Source organism: Nyctereutes procyonoides, unplaced genomic scaffold, assembly GCF_905146905.1.
Source record: "Nyctereutes procyonoides isolate TBG_1078 unplaced genomic scaffold, NYPRO_anot_genome, whole genome shotgun sequence".
NCBI lineage: Eukaryota > Metazoa > Chordata > Mammalia > Carnivora > Canidae > Nyctereutes > Nyctereutes procyonoides.
This window is the reverse complement of record NW_026575024.1, coordinates 29,703,309-29,725,598: the sequence shown is the minus strand read 5'-3', so window position 1 is coordinate 29,725,598 and position 22,290 is coordinate 29,703,309. Positions and strand designations below refer to the sequence as shown.

Below are 22,290 nucleotides of genomic sequence, written 5' to 3'. Positions count from 1 at the left end.
GTAACCTGATTTACAAGACCCTAAAGAGTGGTTTATTTTTCCCCACCTTACAATTGTGGTCACAAGCATCCCATTCTGATTGGGATTGGTTCACCAAGGACCTAAGACTTCATTCTCCCACTCTCCCATCCTTAGCATGCAGTTCCCTCCATGCCACAAGAGGGCTGCCACAGCTCCAGGAAGGGATTCAGGCAGGACCACTTCATCATAAAAGTAAAAACTTTCCCACGATCCTGCCAGTATGTTTCCCTTTAAGTGTTGTTGGCCAGAACTGAGTTGCATCCTCTTCTCACTTCAAGGGAGGCTGGGAAATTGAATATTTGGCAAAGAAGAATAGGATTGTCATGGATGTCTAGGAGCAATGTGGCTTACTCCCTGGGGGATAGGCCCCCTGCTCTCTCTGTTTTCTTTTTTTTAAGATTTTTTATTTATTTATTCACGGAGATGCAGAGAGAGAGAGAGAGAGAGGCAGAGGGAGAAGCAGGCTCCATGCAGAGAGCCTGACGTGGGACTCGATCCAGGGTCTCCAGGATCACACCCTGGGCTGCAGGCAGGGCTAAACCGCTGCACCACCAGGGCTGCCCTCTCTCTGGGTTCTAATGGCAAAGTCATAGTCAGCAACTAGGAACATTTGCTCTGGCCTAAGTGACAGAACCAGGCAAAGTGGGACCCAGGCTTGCCCCTTCTTACAGTGAAGTGTCCTCCCTGCGTTGGTTTTTGTCTTCCGACAAGATAAGGCCCTGGAGGGAATGTCAGTTCTCAAGTCTCCTTCACAGCACTTAGGATAGGTGCACCAGCAACCAAGGCACTGAGAAGGTATGACAAACACCATACAGCAGTGCTCGTTTCCCCCGAACAGCGGTCCAGGACCAAGCCCTCCTGGAGCGTCTCTTTCTTGCCTAGTTGCTGATAGCAGCTCAGGTGGGAGTCCCTCTACAAGGGAGGGGAAGGATGACCTTGGCGCACAGCCCTCCTCCAGCTCCAGCTCCTCACGTCCATTTCTCCTAACAGGCTCGGCTATCCATCACCAACTCTTCTCCTGAGAGCCCTTGATTGATGTGTATCTTGTAGATGCGTGATTACCCTCACCATACAGTTGAGAAACTCGGCTTAGACAGTTGATGTGATTTCTCCAAGGCTATAAAACCTTGAGTGGTGGTCCGAGATTCGAACCGGTTGTCTACGCTATTCAGCGACTTCCAGAGAGGTCCATCCACGGCGCTGTTTCCCCTCCGCAGGTCCTAGATTTCCCAGTTCTCTCAACAACGTCCTCCGCTGGAAAACGTCCTTGGAAAACGCTGATAGGGTCTTTTGAGCCTCGGCCGCACCCGTCCCTAGCGCGGCAGGCGGAAGTAGCGGGCAATTGGCCGGAAGTGGGGCGGTGAGGTCCGGGGGTTGCTGGAGGAGTCGTAGTGGCGCGGCAGCCCGCGGGGTCCGGGGTTTGGTGTTGCGGCGCCCGCGTTCGCCAGGCTCAGGTGAGTGGCGGCGGCCGGGTAGGAGGTCGCGGCGGCTGCTCTCTGCCCACCTGGGCCTCGGTCCGCCTCTCCCGTCCTGGGCGGCGCAGGGTCGGGCGCGCGCCGAGGCCGGCTGCTCGCTTCCGGGCCTGGCCGCGGACCCCGCTGGCAGGCACGCTTCGAGCTGTATCTCGGCGACCCCGCCCCTCCAGAGTCCTGTGACCTTGGGCACACGGTTCGTCTGAACCTTGACTTTTCCTCTGGGAGACGGAGATAATAACTGCCTGTCTCATAGGGCCGTTGGGGGGAATGCAGTGAGGTTTTTTGTCGCACTTGTCATTACACTTTCACGTGCGTGCTAATAATCACTTGGGGATCTGGAGATTGAGGTGGTAGGCCTGTGGCAGAGCCCGGGATTATGCATTCCTGACCAGCGCTTCCAGGTGAGGATGATGCCGCTGGTCCGCAGGCCAGTTTGAGTAGCAAATTCTACATTATTTTGCTTAGTACCGGGTCAACCTGAGTCTTCAGTAAATATCAATACGATGTATACCTATTCCCCATTTTTAACAGATGGTTTCTAGTTGCGCAAACCTGAGGGTATTATTGATGCCTTCCTCGCTTTTTTTCTCCAGAGATAAAAATAATTGCCCTTTCTCTTTCTGTACAAATCATGACACAGCTCTTCTGTCCTGACTCAGGGAGCTTTGGGCCCTCGTTACACCAGTTACTCATCCACTTCCTTAGGCCATGCTTCATTGCTCGCTCACTGTAAACCATGGGCCAGTGCTTCATCCTGTTGAGCTGGGTAGCCAAGGGCTTTAGCACCAGTGTGGCTGGTGTTCTGTGCTTTCAAGTCATTCGTTGCAGCTGGAATGTAAATTCCTGTTTTCTGCACTTTGTTCACACTTTGTGAGTAGTAAGAACAGCTGCTTTTCCAGAGCTAGATTTTACAACTCAGTGCTCTGAATGGCCTCAGGCAAGCTTTGGGATGAATTCACTGCTGCAAGCTTTGGGATGAATTCACAGACCATAATACAATCTGAAGACTCAAAAAAAAAAAAAAAACAATCTGAAGACTCAGTGTTGCATAATACAATGGAGAAAGTGAGGCTTTCGGCAGTTGTGCAGGCGTAGTTTATTTGACAGTAGCACTTTCTTCCCCATTCATTGGTTTACTTTTCTGATTCCCAACAGGGTCTTGTTATTTGTCATGCAAGTATGCCACCTTTGATATCAGAGCATTCTGAAGTTTTCCCTTCAGCTGTCTGAGAAACTATACTATGCAGCCTTGCAAACCTAGAATAGATAAAAACCAAGAATTTGGTTGAGTTGACCAGTTGACATAACTTTGGGTGCAGATATTTCTCTTTGGTCATTCCTTTAGTTTCACTCACATGGGCTGAGAGGACATGAGTGTCTGCTCTATATTGTTTTTTTTTTTAAATTAATTTATTTATTTATGATAGTCACACACACAGAGAGAGAGAGAGGCAGAGATATAGCAGAGGGAGAAGCAGGCTCCATGCACCGGGAGCCCGACGTGGGATTCGATCCCGAGTCTCCAGGATCACGCCCTGGGCCAAAGGCAGGCGCCAAACCGCTGCGCCACCCAGGGATCCCTGCTCTATATTGTAAAACCCAGAGATTTCCTAAAGACAGAGTGTTAGGAATCCTTTCAGGGTAGTGCCTCTAACAGAATCATTTGTGGGGTCTTATCAGACTGTATCTAGCCAGACCCTTCTTGCCATTCTGATAGAGGAATAGCGGAGTCTTAAAAAAAGGTAGGAGAGGGCTATCTGTATATATTTCACAAGTAATTGTGATGTGCTGTTTTCTCCAATAAGAATGGAAACTAGAGGGTGCCTGGGTGGCTCAGTCATGATCTTAGGGTTGTGAGATCAAGCCGCGGTGGAGCTCCATGCTGGGCATTGAGCCTAAGATTCTCTCTCTCCCTCTCTTTAAAAAAAGAAAAAAAAAAAAAAGAATGTTAACTTGAACGAAGTGGAGGGGATGGGCTGTTAGACTTGGTTTTGATTTGGCTTAACTCTGGGTGATACTTATCTTGACCTGAACACCTTACCTTAGCACTAGTGTTTGACCTTCATAGTATTAGTAGATCCCTCACTTGTAGGCTCTGCTTCTGTGTGGAAACCGAAGCACGGAAGAGTTTAGCCTAGTTGGCATTTGTATTAACAGCTAAGGGTTCTTAGGTCAGTCGCTAAGCCCTCATCAGGGGCATTAAAACTTTGAAAACTCTCAACACCTAGAGAAATTTAATTTTTTGTTTTTTTTTCAATTCTCAGGATTGCTCAACAAATTATTTGCTAAGACAAGACTAGAGTTTGAAGTATCCATTTATTTGTGGCAATTTATCAGGACATAAGGGGGTTAAACCTTTCTAGCAAAAAGATAAATCAGAATTAAGAGAGGAGATCCAGTAACTGGTGAATTGAATATGCTGAGAGTGTCATATACTTAATCTACAGTTAGCATGGCTGTCTTTTACCATCTGGCTCCCTTCCTCTAACTTCTGGACTATAGTTTAAACGAAGCTATTCGGCTTTGCTCAGACCTGTATCTGGAAGGTGGAAAGGTAAGAGTCCTCATTCCTGTGAAATAACATCATTCAGGGTGGTTAGGCAGTGCCAGGGGTCTCTGAGGCTCCATGCTGGTTTGTTAGACCCCCTAAAGAGAGATGGGGAATAGGATATACATGTAGTTAAGTTTATACACTTAAACTAGGAAAGGAGCTTTGTGCTGATGTCACATGTCTTTGAACCTCTAGAGATGGTATCAGGAGTTACTGATTGAGCATCTCATAGTATTCCCTTTCCAGCTTTCTTATGGATTCTCTGGGAGTCCTTAAGTAGGGAGGAACTAACTCTCTCAGCTATTCTCTATCTGGACAAACATGTCCTGGCAGCCTTTCCTTTGCTCCTTACTGTTCTGCTTTATTGGTTCTGTATCTTCCCTTTGTTTCTTTCCTTTCCTTCTCCACAGTACTCAAGACTAGACTTCTGAAGTGGTTATATTTCAGACCTATATATGTAGATATGGTGTCTATACAGTTATGCTAAAAGTTGCATGGTGAAAAAGTAAGTAGCTCCTACTTGTCATTTGCAGTTGGCTCTGCATGCCTCTACGATTATTTTGTCATCATTGCTGTTACTGGGCATCCTTAAGGAAGTTCTGTAGTGAGTAGGAATTGCTTTGACTAGAAAAACTTCAACATATTCCTTGAAACTTAAGGTTACTTTCTTTAAATACTGATTGTCTTGAAGAATACCTTAATTTCTTGTTAGTGCATGCACAAATTTAATTTTTGTCAAACTTGGACGTGGTTTACACAGTCCAGTAGTTTTATGGGATTTATGACACTAAATATTTTAAAAAATATTTTATTTATTTGTTCATGAGAGACACAGAGAGAGAGAGAGAGGGAGAGTGAGAGAGAGGCAGAGACACAGGCAGAGGGAGAAGCAGGCTCCATGCCAGGAGCCTGATGTGGGACTCGATCCCGGGTCTCCAGGATCACGCCCTGGACTGAAGGCAGTGCTAAACTGCTGAGCCACCTGGGCTGCCCTATGACACTAAATATTAATTCTCTTTATTTTTCCTTCAATTTTTATTCTGTGGAGGCACTTTCAACTCTTGGTTTCTTTTGGCATTTATCAGTATATTTATGAATAATATATTTGTGTTGCTGTTTCTTGGTTTTTAGGAGATATCTGTGTCTATAAAATCTTTGGCGACTTTATTATGGGCTTTGAGACTCTGGGTCTCTTGTGTCCCTACCCAACCTCCTCTATTCCTCTTCCTTTCCCTGCATCCTCCATATATAATTTGCTCAAACTTTTTTTTTTTTTTTAAGATTTTATTCATTTATTCATGAGAGACACACAGAGAGAGAGAGAGGCAGAGACACAGGCAGAAGGAGAAGCAGGCACCATGCAGGGAGCTGGATGCGGGACTCGATCCTGGTACTCCAGGATCACGCCGTGGGCCAAAAGCAGATGCTCAACCACTGAGCCACCCAGGTGTCCCAATTTGCTCAAACTTTTAAGTTAAGCTGATATTCAAGGTTTATATCTATAAATTATGTAAATATTCATAGCTGAGCAGGGAGTATAATATAACATTTTCTTGTCTTATACAACCTTTTTGTTTTCCTGGAGTTAATAATTTTTGTCACTGTTATGGGCTTGGTTTTTTGTTTACCTATTGCTTGTCTGTCCCCAGATTATTCCTCAGAAGTATACATCTCCCCTCCTTGGTAATATTTACTTCCTCTGGCATGAACTGGTTGTTCTCTATGTCTGCTCACAGTTCTAGTCTTGGGATCTTCATTATCCTGGGGTTTCCTTTTGCTTCTCTCCTGCTCAGTTGAACCTTAAATTCAGGAGACCTTATGTCTCCTGCCAACTTCTAGGTCTTCAGTTATGGTACATCTCCTTACCTTGATGATGGAATATCTTCCATCCTTCCTGTAGATTTTGGTCTTTGAGGTCTTCTCTTTGTTCTTTTTTGTGAGTACTATAAACTAGCTATAGTGATAGCTCAAGTCTTAGACTACAGACATAGCTCATTTTGCACTTTATTGTACTTCACAGAGAGCATGGTTTTTACAGATTGAAGATTTGGGGCAACCCTGTGTCAAACAAGCCTGTTGGTACCATTCTTCCGACAGCATTTGGTCACTTATCTTTGTGTCACATTTTGGTAATTCTTAGAATATTTCACATGTTTTTGTTACTATTGTGTTTGTTAGGGTGGTCTGTGATCAGTGATTATGACTTGCTGAAAGCTCAGATGATGGTTAGCATTTTGTAGCAATAAAGTATTTTATAATTAAGATACATACATTGAAAAAAAAAAAGATACGTATATTGTGTTTTAGGTATAATGCTATTGCGCATGTGACAGACTATAGTATGGTGTAAACATAACTTTTCCATGCACTGGGAAACCAGAAAATTCTTTGACTCTCTTTATCGCTACCCTTACTTTATTGCAGTGGTCTGGAACTGAATAACACTGAGCACACCTCAGAAGTGCCGGTGTTAGAGATGAGAGGGGCTTTTGAGTTCACTCAGTTTTAACCCTCCAGCTCCCTGGTATCTGGAAATCCTGTAGATTGTTTAGGGTCCTCCCTACTCCTTTGTCTGGAATCTCACTCCTCTTCTTCTCTATAATACACCAGCAATGTGGATTTTGGAATCAGACAATCTTTGATACCAAACTCCACTTCATCCCTTAGCTGTGTAGCCTTCAGCAGGTTTCTTAGTCTTGTGAAGTTCCTTTTCCTCATCCACAATGTAGAGAAAATAAGACCTACCTTATAGAGATTGTAAGGATTGGAGCTAATGCAGATTTAACATGTGCATACTAGGCTTGGCACAGAGAAGGCTCTAAGATAATTGTAGCTGTTGTTTCTTCTATCTTGGAATTTAACCTGTATTTTTGCAAATCAAAAAAGGGCCACATTAATTCAAAATACAGAGTCAGTACCACTCAAACATTGATGTTCGAGGAAATGGTTCTTTTGTTCATCTGGGGACCATGCACAATAAGTTCATTAAGTACTCTTAGGTAGTATTTATTGAAGTAATTTAAGTTATTTAATGTACTTTTAAAATTATTTATAAAGATATTTGTTTAATTCATATACTCTTCTGTTGTTAACAGTTCCAATGCCAGTTGAAAGGGGAAAAAAGTTTATCAAAGATATAGCAGAAAGTCTCTCCACCAAAAAGCTAGTTACTTTCCTTTTATACAAGTATTTTAGGTGATGGCACTCATTTGTGTTCTCTTTGTTTCAGTGAATGTTTGTATGTACTTTTTCTCATATTGATGCCTGCCACACGCTTATCCTGTAAACCAAGCCCCCTCCTTCCGGATGGACATTTGGATTGTTTTCAGGGTTTTTGTTTGTTTGGTTTTAAGATTTTATTTTTAAGTGATGTACACCCAATGTGGGGCTCAACTTAAAGCCCTCAAGATCAAGAGTCACACATTCTACCAATTGAGCCAGCCAGGTGTCCCAGTTTTTCTTTAGAGCAGTTACTTTGTTAAAAAAACAAAAGTTTTTTTTTCCTTCCAGTTTTTCCAAACTTGTTTCCAAGATGAGATGAAGGTCTATAGATTTGAATAGTTTAGGCTTTAGTTGCAGATTGTGTTGAGCCAAATATAGATTCCAGGTTCTAAAGCAGGTCTTCTTAAAACCCCTATTCTGTCGTGGCACCCTGATGGCTCAGTTGGTTAAGTCTTGGACTCTTGGTTTCAGCTAAGGTTGTGAGATCGAGCCCCACATCAGGTTCCTCGCTCAGTGTGGACCCTGCTAGAGATTCGCTGCCTTTCCCTCTCCATTTGCCCCACCCCCTACTCATGTTCTCTCTCTTTTTCTCTCTCCCCCAAAAAAGAAAGACAAATCTTTTTTTTTTTTTTTTTAAGTGGGGGATGCCTGGGTGGCTCAGCAGCTGAGTGTCTGCCTTCAGCTCAGGGCATGATCCTGGGGTCCTGGATCGAAATCCCATATCGGGCTCTTTGCAGGAAGCCTGCTTCTCCCTCTGCCTATGTCTCTGCCTCTCTCTCCGTATCTCATGAATAAATAAATAAATAAATAAAAAATTTTTTGAAGCCCTATTCTATCAACTGGAGAGTTTCATTACTTCTGTTTTGTTCCTACCATACCTGTGGTGCAAGATTGGTTGAGGCAAAAATCTTTAATTATCTCTAACTATTAAAGGAAGAGTTATTTTAGTACTATTTTCCTCATGTTTTCTAATTTTTAAAAAGTTGGCATCTGGGGGCACCTGGACCTGGGTGGCTGTCGGTTAAGTGCCTTCAGCTCAGGTCATGAGGTCCTGGTATTGAGCCCTACATCGGACTCCCTGCTCAGTGGGAACCTGCATCTCTCTCTTCTCACTCTTGTGCTCTTTCACTCTTTCTATTGCTGCCCATCACTCTCTCTCTGTCTCTCAAATAAATAAATAAATAAAATCTTTAAAAAAAAAAAAGATTGGCTATCTGAATCCATAGGACTAAACTAATGGTTTATAGCAAAGTTTTTCTGTAAAGGGCCATATAGTAAATATTATATTTTTTTCTATGGTTATTCAGTTCTGCTCTTGTACTGAGAAAGCAGGCAGAAACAACATGTAATGTGTGGCCTGGCTATTTTCAGATAAAACTTTACCTAAAAAATAGGTGGAGGGGTGGATTTGGACCCCTGAACCATAGTTTTATGACACCTGGTCTGTAGTATCTGGGCCCATAGATTGAAACTTAGTAGACAAAATGGTCCATAGTCCACAGTAAAGAATTTAGTGTATAAAGATTTAATGTGATAGAATTCTGCTCTGGTTTACAAAGAAATTAGAGCATACATTCCTGCCATCTAGAGAAGCCTACATAGCTGGACTACCTGAACAAAGCTACTGGCCTGCCCTGTGGCCACCTGGTTTTCCTCCTGTGGGCTCTGGAGGGAAGGGGCTGCCAGGGGAGTTAGGCAGGGATTTCTGAAAGTCCCTGTGGCACCCTCAGAACCTACAAGGGATTATGTGTCGCAACAACCTCATCTGGTCCACATTGTGGCAGCTCAAGGCTCACTGGGTTTTGCATTCAGGCTTTGGGATTTCTCAAGTGGAAGGAAAACTAAAAGCCTTTAGAGAAAGCAGGAGTATAGCAGAGTCAGTGTCACAGCCTCTCATGGTTTCTACTGTGGGGGACAGTGGGTCCTGCACAGCTCAGAAGCAGGGTGGTCAATATTGGCGACTCATTGGCGACATTGCTCATCAGCAGCCTCCAGAGGAAAGCTGTGCTGCTCCTCTTGCACGTCAGCAGGGCAGGCATGTGAATTGGTGTTCCCTGAACCGTGAGCCCGACTTTGAGATGCTTTTTGCTTCCCATCCGTGAATTGACAGCAGAGCACATCCGCCTTCTGCCTTCTCCCACCAAAATGCGTTTTTGAGTATACATTCCAATTGCCTGACTACTCTGTGGTAGTGATTCAGTATCTGATAAGCTACCTGGAGAGAACAGGCACCTTCTAGAAGGTGTAGGAGCAGCATCAGAAGACAATCCCATAGTCAAAAGCTTCATACTTTAGGAACAGGGAGGGTTATCGTGGGTATAATTAATTTAACTTTTACACCAGATCCCACTTTCTACTTTTGGTTTTAGCACAATAACTTTTACCGACTTTCTTATTCTCCAAGTGGGCCCCTTTCTGCCGTGATATCAAAGAAAGGGAGTTTATCCTAGATGTGTGCTGTCTTGTGGTTTGGCCATTCACCAGCATGGCACTTATTTGAGTGGAGAGCAGTGTAGCTTAATCCATTTCTTATAATGTGTACATTTTGGTACTGTGATAGGTAGAAGCCACTTATTCTTCATCTACCCTTTTTTCAGTATCTGGCACCAATTCTGGCCCAGTCATTTGTGACCCATGGCTCTTGCGATATGCCGAAGATTTCCAGGCAGTTTCTGTGGAACGCCTCCCCGTCCAGCTCTAATCAAGCACCATATAAACAAGAAATTGCCTGGACAGACCTGTGAGGACTGTGTTCTGACTGGCAGAATGATCCGTACTGACGCCAGAATGGCAGCCACCCTCAAGTTGTTAAAACCTTTAGGATATCAAGCGTTTTGCAACCCTTTTGCCTACAGTGCTACCCAAAGTGTGACATACTGGAATGTGGGAAGCTGCACATGGCAGACGGAACAGGACCCTCCAGAACACAGCAGCCTCTGCCATCCTGCCAAAAAAGTTGAGAACATTAATAGCACTTCCTCTTCTCAGAGACTTCTGACAACCAGCAGTGCCCTCCCAGGTTCGGAAACCAGCAGGGCTCCTGCCTCTCAGGCCAGCACGTTAAAGTCGGGCTCACCCAGGGCTGCAGGAGTTGTTGAAGAGGATATAGAAATTTTTGATTCCTTTGAAGACCCCCGAGGTTTCCTACAGCTAAGGCCAGAGTACCAGCTTCACAGCTATAACAGATCTGAGACTTGTCAGCCCCTTTCTGTTTCAGAAGGTGAATTAATTTTGCACAAAGTCACAGTTTATCAAGGTAATCTCCAGCCTCAAGTCATTGCTGAGTATTTCTGTAAGCTGAGCTCTCTGCCTGCAGAGCAGCATCATGTTGTGCTGTCTAGTACCAGCTTTGCTTTGCTCTGCCAGCTAAGTGTGAAAAATATACAACTCTTTGATGTCCCAGATCTGATCAATATTTTGAAAGCCTTTGTCAATCTAGGAATCCCTCCATCCCATTCAATGCTAGGTGTGTATGAAACCAGATTTTGCAATAAGGTGTGGGAGATGAGTGTGGATCAACTTCTCTTGGTGGCTGACCTCTGGCGTTACTTGGGCCGCAGAGTACCTCGGTTTTTAAAAATCTTCTTTAGTTATCTTAATTTACACTGGAAAGATCTATCCTTGTCCCAGCTGATTCACTTAATTTATATTATAGGTGAGAGTCGTCAGGTACCCCAAGACCTCATGCAAAAATTGGAATCGTTGGTTCTCAAATACATAGATTTGATCAATTTAGAGGAGATTGGTACAATCTGTTTGGGATTCTTTAAATCAAGTAGTAGTCTCTCTGAATATGTCATGCGGAAAATTGGAGACTTGGCTTGTGCTGACATGCAGCATCTGAGTAATTATGCCTTAGTGAATATTCTAAAAATGTTCCGTTTCACGCACGTGGATCACGTAAATTTCATGAAGCATTTTGGCCAGATTGCTCCTCAACGAATTCCTTTTCTTGGAGTTCAGGGTGTCATGCATCTGACTCTTGCTTGCTCAGCCCTACGTGTCCTGGATGAAGGGCTAATGAATGCTGTGGCTGCTTCTTTGCCTACGAGGGTGGCATACTGTCGAAGTAAAGATATAGCCAAGATCCTGTGGTCATTTGGAACTCTGAATTATAAGCCACCCAATACAGAAGAGTTTTATTCTGCCCTGATAAATGAGATTCACAGAAAGATGCCTGAGTTCAATCGATACCCAGAGCACCTGCTCACCTGCCTGTTGGGCCTGGCATTTTCTGAGTACTTTCCATTTGAGCTCATCAACTTCGCTTTGAGTCCAGAGTTCGTCAAGTTAGCTCAGTCGAGAAGTAAGTTTGAACTCACTAAGGAGCTGTATACTCTTGATGGTATAGTTGGCACTGAGTGTCTAGATTACAGAGGCAATCGTCTTAGTGCTCATCTTCAGCAAGAAGGGTCAGAAATGCTGTGGAATTTAGCAAGGAAGGATATGTGCTCAAAGCCTGAATTCCTAGAAGCTCTCTTTTTACTTGAGACCATGTTGGGTGGGTCTCAATACATCAAACACCATATGATTTTGCCTCATACCCGATCTTCTGACTTAGAGGTCCAGCTTGATGTTAACATGAAGCCATTGCCATTTAATATAGAAGCCATACCAGTTGAAGAAGAAGCCACATTAAAGCTTAAGCATGTGGGAGTCAGCCTTACAGATGATTTGATGAATCAGCTACTCCAAGGAAAATCAAGAAAACATACCCAGGGAGAAACTGAGTCAGAAACTGAGCCACGGGCAAGAGAATTAGAGAAGACAGCCATACATTTGGGGAGCTCCCCTTGCAGTGTGGCAGACAGATTAGGGGCAGACAGATTAGCCTGCATGCAGGCCCCACAGGTGAAGCTGGCCATTCAGTTGACAAACAAAAACCAATATTGCTATGCTTCCAGAGATCTGCTTGGACTGCACAATATGAAGAGGCGGCAATTGAATCAGCTTGGGTACCGTGTGGTAGAGTTATTCCACTGGGAGTGGCTCCCACTACTGAAACGAACTCGCTTAGAAAAGCTGATGTTCCTCCATGAGAAGGTGTTCACCTCTACTCTCTGAATGGCTTTAAGGGACACTGTTACTCATAAATGCCCTAGAGGTACACTGTACAGAAACAGTTATAAAAGCTAGAATATAGGTTTGGTAATAAAATCATCTGTTGAGGAGACTTAGCTGTGTTCTTATCTATGGCAAAGTGAAGTTACTGTGTGTTACCATGAATTAATTGTAACCTGGTCCAGTTGTACAAGTTGTTGCTAATTTGTGCAGGTAATGAATAAACCTCTTAATATGCCCTATTTTCAAGTAATTCCTATCATATTTTTCTTCCTCTCTTTACTGGCCTTACTTCATCATGATTTTGATTTTTAAAGATAAAAGTGTAGCCAGACATTGTCAAAGCCAATTTTTTAAAAGTGGTTTTCATGTACTTTATTTTTTTAAAGATTTTTATTTATTTATTTGACAGAGCGCACAAGCAGGGGGTTAGGGAGAGGGAGAAGCAGATTCCCTGCTGAGCAGGGAGTCAGACATTAGGCCTGATTCCAGGACTCTGGGATCATGCCCTGGGCTGAAGGCAGACGCTAAACCGCTAAGCCACCCAGGGATCCCCTATACTTAATTTTAAAATAAGAATCTTTTTTGAGTTGCCTTGTTGGCTCAATCAGCTTAGTGTCTGCCTTCAGCTCAGGGCATGATCCCAGACTTCTGGGATCGAGCCTTGCATCGGACTCCCTGATCATAAGGGAGTCACCCTCCCTGCCTCTCCACCTGCTTATGTTCTCTTGTCAAATAAATAAATAAAATCTTAAAAAAAAAAAAAAAAAAAAACAGGGTTCCCTGGGTGGCGCAGCGGTTTGGCGCCTGCCTTTGGCCCAGGGCGCGATCCTGGAGACCCGGGATCGAATCCCACGTCAGGCTCCCGGTGGATGGAGCCTGCTTCTCCCTCTGCCTGTGTCTCTGCCTCTCTCTCTCTCTCTCTCTCTCTGACTATCATAAATAAATAAAGAAAAAATATTAAAAAAAAAATCTTTTGGGGCACCTAACTGGGTCAGTTGGTGAAGCATGTGACTCGATCTCAGGATTGTGAGTTCAAGCCCCACATTGGGTGTGGAGCATACTTAAAAAATAAATAAAATAAGAATCTTTACAACTTCATTTACATTTCATGATTTTCCCCCCATGCATATTTTCTTCACATCCTTTAAAGTCTCATTCTTATTTAGATTTTGTTGGTTGTCCTTAGTTGATGGTTCTTCCTGCTTTCAAGAGCCATTTCAGAATTAGTGAGCTTAATGTCCTCAAGCCCCCTCTACTGCATTTCTACTTCTCTTGCATAAATTCTTCCCCCTACCTTTCCCTCCAAATATTTTTTCCCTAAAATTGGACATAGAAGAGTGGAATTAAATGGATGTCTGTTGGGTCAATGATTCCCAAATCCAATGACCAGGTAGAATGTTTTTCATGAGAAGTGGTTCAAACAAGAAGGAAATGCATTACCTTCCATAAGAAGTCTAGTGGGCTTCAGGTTTGGTTGTATTAGCACCATAAACATAAAGAGGTTATATATAAAGAGATCCTATGTATATGGATCCTATATATGTGTAAGCAACTTAATACAAGTAACCTTTGTAAACATTTAGGGGTGAGAATTTTAAAAAAGATCCCTCCCACCCTTATTCAGATTTCCTCTCAAAGGTCACTTCCCTTCCCATGCAAAACAGTACCTTGGTTGCCTTTTGATCATGCTCTGTCATCTTCAGCTTCATTTTCCTCACTGCACTTAGCAGTATCAGAAATTATTCTGGGGACACTGGGGTGGCTCAGCAGTGGAGTGTCTGCCTTTGGCTCAGGGCATGATCCCAGTTCATGGATCGAGTCCCACATTGGGCTCCTGCAAGGAGCCTGCTTCTCCCTCTGCCTGTGTCTCTGCCTCTCTCTGTCTCTCATGAATAAATAAATAAAATCTTAATTAAAAAAAAAATTAACAATAGCCCTTTGAGTTAACTGTGTTTTGTTAACTAATTAATCTCCAGTGCATGTAGTGGGTTGCAGCACAGAGATGATAATGTTTAGTGAATATGGTCTGGGAATTTAGAGTGGTTAGGCATTGCTGGGGAGTTGAGGTGGAAAGAAGGCAGAGGGTGGGGGTAGAGAGGTAGAGCAGATCTGGGTCACAGTTTACAGCGTTACTAAAGAGCCTAAGTATATAGGGGCTGGGTGCTTCTAAGGGAGTCTTAAGTAGGAATAATTGGGCAGATTCATGTTTTAGAACTGTTAGGTAAAAAGGATAGAATGAGATTGAGGAAGGGTATATGAGATGTATTAGGGAGAATATTTCACAAATGAGTATAAGAGCTCAGGTGAGACATAATGAGGGCCAGAACTATGGGAATGGAAAGTCTGAGTTTCAGAGGTGATTGGAAGGAGAAAGGCAAGACTTGCTAATTGGTTGGATTAGGGAATGGGGATTTTAGTGCTGACCACATTGATATGGAGTCAGCAACTAAAATTGGAACCAAAGCAGGAAAGGTGTTTGGGTAGAGGGTTAGTTAATCTCACCTGGTCATGCTAAGATGAGCTTCCAGGCAGAAATAGCCAGGCTGAGGTCTCAGATGGGGATCTGGGCAGGTGGCAGTCAGAACCACAAGTGAGTGAAATCGCCTGGACAGGTGGATAGGATGTTATTGCAGTTTGGGGATCAGGGAAGAAAAGATAACCAAGAATAGAATACCAGCATTTATAGGGAGAGCAAAGCGAAGGGGACCCAGTGATAAAGATAAAAAAAGAAGAAATAACTACACTTAGGGAAAATGGTAACATACAAGTTTGTCAAGGGTCCTCAAGCTACCCTCACAAAAAGGATTCACAGAACTTGTAAAAGCTGTTATACTCACAGTTATGGTTTATTACAGTGAAAGGATACAGATTCAAATCAGCAAAGGAAAAAGACACATAATGCAGAGTTTAGGAGAGACCAGGTACAAGCTTTCAGTTGTCCTTTTCCAGTGCAGTCACATGGGTAGGTCTTAATTTCATCCCAACAGTGATATTTGCCAACATTTATCCATATTACTAATCAGGGTAGCTCACCTGAGCCTGTGCAGGGTTTTTATGGGGGGGGGGGGAGAGTCATGTAGGCATGGAGTGCCCACGTGGCTGGCCTTAGTTATTCAGTCCCCACCCCCTTCAGAGGTCCAACTGACATGCCCAAGCCCCCACCATAATTCACATTGGTAGTGTAAGCTGTCTGATGCAGCTCAAGGTCTCAGATGTATGCAGACAGTCTTAACAGGAAGGATATTCCAAGGGCTTAGAGATGATCTCCAAGGAGCTAGTAAAGGGCCAGTTTTTTGGGAATGTGCAGGGTTTCAACCCCCCCCCCCCCATGCCGCCAAACCTGCTGAGTTAACCTTTCATTGCACAGAAGCCAATAGGAAAGGAGAGGATTTGCACCATGTCAGTTGCTAGGGAGAGAGCAGTGAGGGCAAGAACCAAAAATCTCCAGTAAATTTGCAACTTGGTCATCACTGATGACATTAACAATAGCAGTTTGAATTGGATTGTCAGAGCAAAAACCAGACTGCACACCTGTTGAATATTGAGAATTAAGGAATGGGTTGCAAATGTTGAGGCAATTCCTTGAGAATCTTTGAAGAGAAGGGAAACCTTGAGCAGGATACAGAGTGGGAGTAGGATTGCCAATATAATACAGAATGCCGGGATCCCTGGGTGGCGCAGCGGTTTAGCGGCCTGCCTTTGGCCCAGGGTGCAATCCTGGAGACCCGGGATCAAATCCCACGTCGGGCTCCCGGTGCATGGAGCCTGCTTCTCCCTCTGCCTGTGTCTCTGCCTCTCTCTCTCTCTGTGACTATCATAAATAAATAAAAAAAATGTACCCCACCTTTAAAAAAAAAATAATACAGAATGCCTGGTTAAATTTGAATTTTGGGGACACCTGGGTGGCTCAGCCGTTTAGGGCCTGCCTTCGGCTCAGTGCGTGATCCTGGAGTCCCAGGATTGAGTCCCACATTGGGCTCTTTGCGTGAAGCCTGCTTCTCCTTCTGCCTGTGTCTCTGCCTCTCTGTCATGAATAAATAAAATCTTAAAAAAAATTGAATTTCAGATAAGTAATAATGTTTTGTGGTAAAATACGGATAAAATTGGCCATTTTTTTCAAGTGTGTAATTCAGTGACAGTACATTGATGATGTGCAACCAATCAGCACTGTCTAGTTCAAGAACATTTTTTTTCACCCCCCAAAAAAACTCCATGCCCATTTAGCAAAGATTCCACGTGTACCCCTCTCCCCAGACCCTGGCAACTATCTATCTGCTTTCCATTTCTGTGGATTTACCTATTCTAGATATTTCCAAAAAGTGGAATCCTACAGTATGTGGCTTCTTATACTTAGTATAATGTTACTAAAATTCACCCATGTTATGCATGTGCCAGAACATCATTACGTGTAGCTGAATAATAGTCCACTGTTTGGACATACCCTATATTGTTTATCCATTCATCAGTTGATTGACACTGCATTTTTCCACTTTTTTGACTATTGTGACTGGTGCTGTTATGAACATTCATGTGGCATATTTTTTTGAATGCCTGTTTCTAGTACTCTGGATATATACCTACAAATGAAATTGTTGGGTTATATGTTAATTTGATATTTAACCTACTGAAGAACTGCCAGACTTTTCCACAGTGGCAATACCATTTTACGTTTCTAACAGCAATGTATTAGGGTTCCACTTTCTCCACATCTTTGCTAACACTTGTTATTTTGTGTGTGTGTGTGTGTGTGTGTGTGTGTGTGTGTGTGTGTTTTAAATAGCTGTTCTAATGAGTGTGAAGTGGTATCTCATTGTGGTTTTGATTCATATTTCCCTGATGACTAATAGTGCTTAGTATCTTTCTTTTCTTTCTCCGTCTCTCTTTTTAAGTAGACTCCACACCCCGTGTGGGGCTTGAACTCATGACCCTGTGATCAAGAGTTGCATGCTCTATTCACTGCACCAACTGGCACCCTTAGCATCTTTCTTTTTTTTTTTTTTTCCTAAGCATCTTTCAATCTTAACAATACTGAGTCTTTAATCCATGAACAGGAGATGTCTTTCTATTTATTTAGGTCTTTTTAAAATTTTTTTCAGCAGCATTTTATTTTTTTTTATTTTAAAGATTTAATTTATTTATTCATGAGAGACACAGAGAGAGAGAGAGGCAGAGACACAGTCAGAGGGAGAAGCAGGCTCCATGCAAGGAGCCCGATGTGGGACTCGATCCAGGGACTCCAGGATTACACCCTGTGCCAAAGGCAGGTGCTAAACTGCTGAGCCACCCAGGGATCCCCTTCAGCAGCATTTTATAGTTTTTGGTGTATAATTCTTGCTCTCCCATAGTTACATTTATTCATTAGTATTTTTATTTTTTTTTAAAGATTTTATTTACTTATTCATGAGAGACACAGAGAGAGAGAGAGAGAGAGGCAGGCTCCCTGCAGGGAGTCCGATGTGGGACTCAGTCCCAGGACTCCAGGATCACACCCTGGGCCTAAGGCAGACGCTCAACTACTGAGCCACCCAGGCATCCCAGTATTTTTATTTTTAATGCTACTATAAATGGAATTTTTATTTTCACTTTTTTTCTTTTATTTTTTTAAGATTTTATTTATTTGACTGGGGAAGAGAGAGTGAGAGAGAACACAGGCAAGAAGCAGCAGGCAGAGGGCAAGGGAGAAGCAAGCTCCCCACTAAACAGGCAACCAGATGTGGGGCTCGGTCCTAGGACTGTGGGATCATGACCTGAGCTAAAGACAGACACTTAACCAACTGAACCACCCAGGCACCCATGTTTTAACATCTCTATGAATTGCTTGTTACAAGTGGTTAGAAATATGAATGATTTGTCCTGCATTTTTGCCTAATTCTTTTATGAGCTATAAGAGTTTTTGTGTATGTGTTGATTCTTTAGAATTTTCTATATACAGGATCATATAATTTGTGGATAAAGGTAGTTTTCCTTCTTTCTTTCTGCTTTGGAGACGTTTTTATTTCTTTTTCTTGCCTACTTTCTCTGGCTAGAGCTTCTTATATGAAATTGAATAGAAGTGGTAAAAGTGGGCATCCTTCTCTTGTTCCGATCTTCTGGAGGATTCTTTCAGTCTTTCACCATTGAATATATTAGCTGTGGGTTTTGCATGAATACCCTTATCATGTTAAGGAAGTTCCTTTCTGTTCTTAGTTTTCTGAATGTGCAATAAATAATTTTTTAGCATATGTCATAGATAGTACATAGGACATTCTTTTTTTTTTTTTTTTTTTTAAGATTTATTTATTTAGGGCAGCCCTGGTGGCTCTGGTTTAGCGCCGCCTGCAGCCTGGGGCGTGGTCCTGGAGACCCGGGATCGAGTCCCACATCAGGCTCCCTGCATGGAGCCTGCTTCTCCCTCTGCCTGTGTCTCTGTCTCTCTGTCTCTCTCTCTCTCCCCCTCCGTGTGTGTCTCACATTAATAAATAAATAAAATTTTAAAAAAGATTTATTATTTATTTATTTATTATTTATTTATTTATTATTTATTTATTTATTTGAGATACAGAGAGAGAGAGAGAGACAGGCAGAGGGAGAAGCAGGCTCCATGCTGGGACTCGATCCTGGGTCTCCAGGATCACACCCTGGGCTGAAGGCGGCACTAAACTGCTAAGCCACCGGGGCTGCTCCATAGGACATTCTTAAAGAAAAAAATCTATTGTTCATCTGATTTCCAGATTTAAGTGGGCAGTTTTTATTTTTATTTGCCAAGTTGGCAACACTAAGAAAAACTCAGCACCAAGGCAAGGTTTTTTTGAGGAGGCTGTTGAGGGCAGAAGAGACTTACATGTTGAGGAGGGTCCAGCAGTAGTCAGAGATAAGCATTCAGGAGAGAGGTGAGAACAGATGGAATAAGGTCCAATGGTCACATTTATATATGAAGAACATGGCTACTCCACCTGGCGTCCCATAGAATTTTGCTGACTCTACTATTAAGGTGGTGAGTAAATGGTATTAGAACCCTTAGTTTAGGGATCCCTGGGTGGCGCAGCGGTTTGGCGCCTGCCTTTGGCCCAGGGCGTGATCCTGGAGACCCGGGATCGAATCCCATGTCGGGCTCCCGGTGCATGGAGCCTGCTTCTCCCTCTGCCTATGTCTCTGCCTCTGTCTCTCTCTCTCTCTCTCTCTCTCTCTCTCTGTGTATGATGACTATCATAAATAAATAAAAAAAATTTAAAAAAAAAAAAAAAAAAAAGAACCCTTAGTTTAGGGGATCCCTGGGTGGCTCAGCAGTTCAGCACCTGCCTTTGGCCCAGGGCATGGTCCTGGGGTCCCAGGATCGAGTCCCACGTTGGGCTCCCTGCATGGAACCTGCTTCTCCCTCTGCCTGTGTCTCTTTCTCTCTCTCTCTCTCCCTATGTCTATCATGAATAAATAAAATCTTTAAAAAAACAAACAACAAAATCCTTTATCTCTTTGTTTTGAGACTGTGAGTCTCTTAAAATTAAGAGACCCATTTGTGCCTTGATTTGAGTTTATGCGGGTTTTTTTTTTTTTAAGATTTTATTTATTTATTAGGGAGAGAGAGCAAGCATGAGAAGAGGGGTAGGATCAAAGGGAGAGGGAGAAGGAGCCCCCCCACTGAGCAAGGAACCTGATGTGGGGCTCCATCCCAGGACCCTGGGATCATGACTTGAGCCAAAGGCAGATGCTTAACCCACTGAGCCACCCAGGCACCCCAAGCCTATGATTTCTTAAGAGTAAAAATTGTGTCTACCTGTGCCTAGCAGAGAGCCTTGCACATATTAGGCCATTGAAGGGTAAATGGGCTCCAACTATATAGGATTGCAAGTTGCTTCTGGGTGCACACCTCTGTTCTGGTCTTCTGTGCACCTCTCATGATGGATGACTCTGTGGGATGTGCTAGGACAGCTGTCTTTCATTTTAACCAGCTCGAAGAAAAATGAACACAAGTCACATTTTTTTCATGGATGGACAAGTAACTCAATTTAGAAATTATAAGAAGTATTGTTCTTCTTTAAAAGCTGAAGTGCCCAATTTATAAAATTGCTCAGTGCATTGGTATTCCACCCACTCTTTGAGGTTAAATGCTTTTCTCTTATTTGACAGGTAATCTTTTCTTCTTTTTTTTCCTCTGTAACCTGTTTGAGCCTAGTCTTTAAAATATGTGTATCTGCCAGAATTACTTGCCATTACATTTTTGTGAGACTCAGAAATCCGGTTGTATAACTCAGCTGTGGCAACTTCTTTTTAGGCCAAAGGAAAATGGATGCTCAGGTGTTCAGAAAGTGTCATGGTCACCTTATTCTCTTCTAAATCATCCCCCCACACTCCTTACCCCCATGTTCTGGATCCTCAACCACAAAAAGGCTTACTTAGCTGCTTCAAGCTACAAGGAAGCACAGATAGAAACCTTCCAGAAAAGATGACCAACTTATTCCAGTTTGCCTGGGACTTTTCTGGTATTAGCACAGAAAGTTCCACATTCTGGAAAAACCCTCAATCCTGGATAGACCAGAAGATTGATCACCCTACCTCTGTATCCCTTCTCAACCCTTCCCTTGAACTTTCCCTTATTCAGCCTGCATACAGGGAGGCAAAGGAGAAAGGTCTGTCCCTATCTGGCCATCCAGACCTGTAGGAACTGTCAGTGCAAGAAATACTCTGAGCATTTTTTTTTTTAGAGCATTATATCTATACGCTCAGTCCTCTCTGGTATCATCCTGCAACCCCAGGAACCTAGCCCGATTGTTTAACTACTTACATGTACTTTAAACACACAAAAGGAAAAACAGTGTGGCCCATCACTCTAAATCTGTTGCCTATTTTAAATTTCTGCATGGGCACCATTGCTCCCAAACTATTCATGTATATGATAGATTTTTTTTTTACAATTCTTTTTTTTAAATTTATTTATGATAGTCACAGAGAGAGAGAGAGGCAGAGACACAGGCAGAGGGAGAAGCAGGCTCCATGCACCGGGAGCCCGATGTAGGATTCGATCCCGGGTCTCCAGGATCGTGCCCTGGGCCAAAGGCAGGCGCTAAACTGCTGCGCCACCCAGGGATCCCTATATGATAGATTTTTAAAGAGATTTATTTATTTAGGAGGAGACGGGCAGAGGGAGAGGAGAGAGTATCCTCAAGCAGACTCCCAGCTTGGAGTAGAGCCCCACATGGGTCTGATCCCAGGACCCTGAGATCGTGACCTGAGCTGAAATCAGAGTCAGACATTCAATCAACTGAGCCACCGAGGCACACCCTTAGATATAGATTTTTAACAGATATGTGATCATAATACTTATACTATTTTGTGTTCTTTTTTAAATTTTATATATACTTTTACAGTTTTTCTACATAGTCATATCTATCATTTAAGTATCAGGTATACCAAGAATAAATGTGTCACTGAAGTGACACAAGGTGGGTAGACGGATTCCCTGGACTCTTGAGTTGGCCTCAGGAACCTAGCTCTGGCCTTAGGTTCTGGGTAAAGAACTTTAAGACTTCTGTGATAATAGAGTTGAATTTAGGGGCTCAGTGAGTAGAACATGTGACTCTTGATCTTGAGATTGTAAGTTCAAATCCCACATTGGATGTAGAGAATACTTAAAAATAAAATCTTTATGGCAGCCCCGGTGGCTCAGCAGTTTAGCACCGCCTTCAGCCCAGGGTGTGATCCTGGAGACCCGGGATCGAGTCCCACGTCAGGCCCCCTGCATGGAGCCTGCTTCTCCCTCTGCGTGTCTCTGCCTCTCTCTCTCTCTCTCTCTCTCTCTCTCTCTCTCCATCTCTCTCTCTCTCTCTGAATAAATAAATAATCTTAAAAAAAAATCTTTAAAATAAAATAAAAGGCTTCTTAGAGGACAATACTAGGGATCCTTGTGATGGAACTGTTCTCTGTCTTGACTGTGGTGGTGATTACACGTCTCTACATGTATTAACATTGCATAGAACTGAATCC

General features: G+C 43.1%; 2 protein-coding genes across 6 annotated transcripts in view; both read left to right on the top strand.

Moving 5' to 3' along the window:
* The first annotated feature begins 1,368 nt into the window (after positions 1 to 1,368).
* FASTKD5 (FAST kinase domains 5) lies at positions 1,369 to 14,331 on the top strand. Of its 2 annotated transcripts, none has more exons than XM_055303607.1 (2): positions 1,369 to 1,475; positions 9,867 to 14,331. In XM_055303607.1, exon 2 carries the CDS (start codon positions 9,904 to 9,906, stop codon positions 12,331 to 12,333), a length of 2,430 nt encoding a protein of 809 aa, XP_055159582.1. In that variant the 5' UTR covers positions 1,369 to 1,475; positions 9,867 to 9,903; the 3' UTR covers positions 12,334 to 14,331. The 2 variants fall into 2 exon arrangements, with proteins under 2 accessions (XP_055159582.1, XP_055159587.1); XM_055303612.1 differs by lacking the exon at positions 1,369 to 1,475 and adding an exon at positions 1,839 to 1,897.
* Positions 1,376 to 22,290, top strand: part of UBOX5 (U-box domain containing 5) — a 40,357-nt gene continuing 19,442 nt past the window's right edge. For 3 of the 4 annotated variants that reach the window (XM_055303648.1, XM_055303643.1, XM_055303624.1), the window contains exon 1: positions 1,376 to 1,475. The gene's annotated coding sequence lies outside the window, so the exon portion shown is untranslated. Of the gene's footprint in view, positions 1,476 to 1,817; positions 1,898 to 22,290 lie in introns of those variants that run through there. The other variant, XM_055303633.1, reaches the window with a different exon arrangement.

Bases quoted from the DNA above. Each gene is read 5' to 3' on its own strand.
- FASTKD5 (XM_055303607.1), top strand. From the start codon at position 9,904: ATGGCTCTTGCGATATGCCGAAGATTTCCAGGCAGTTTCTGTGGAACG.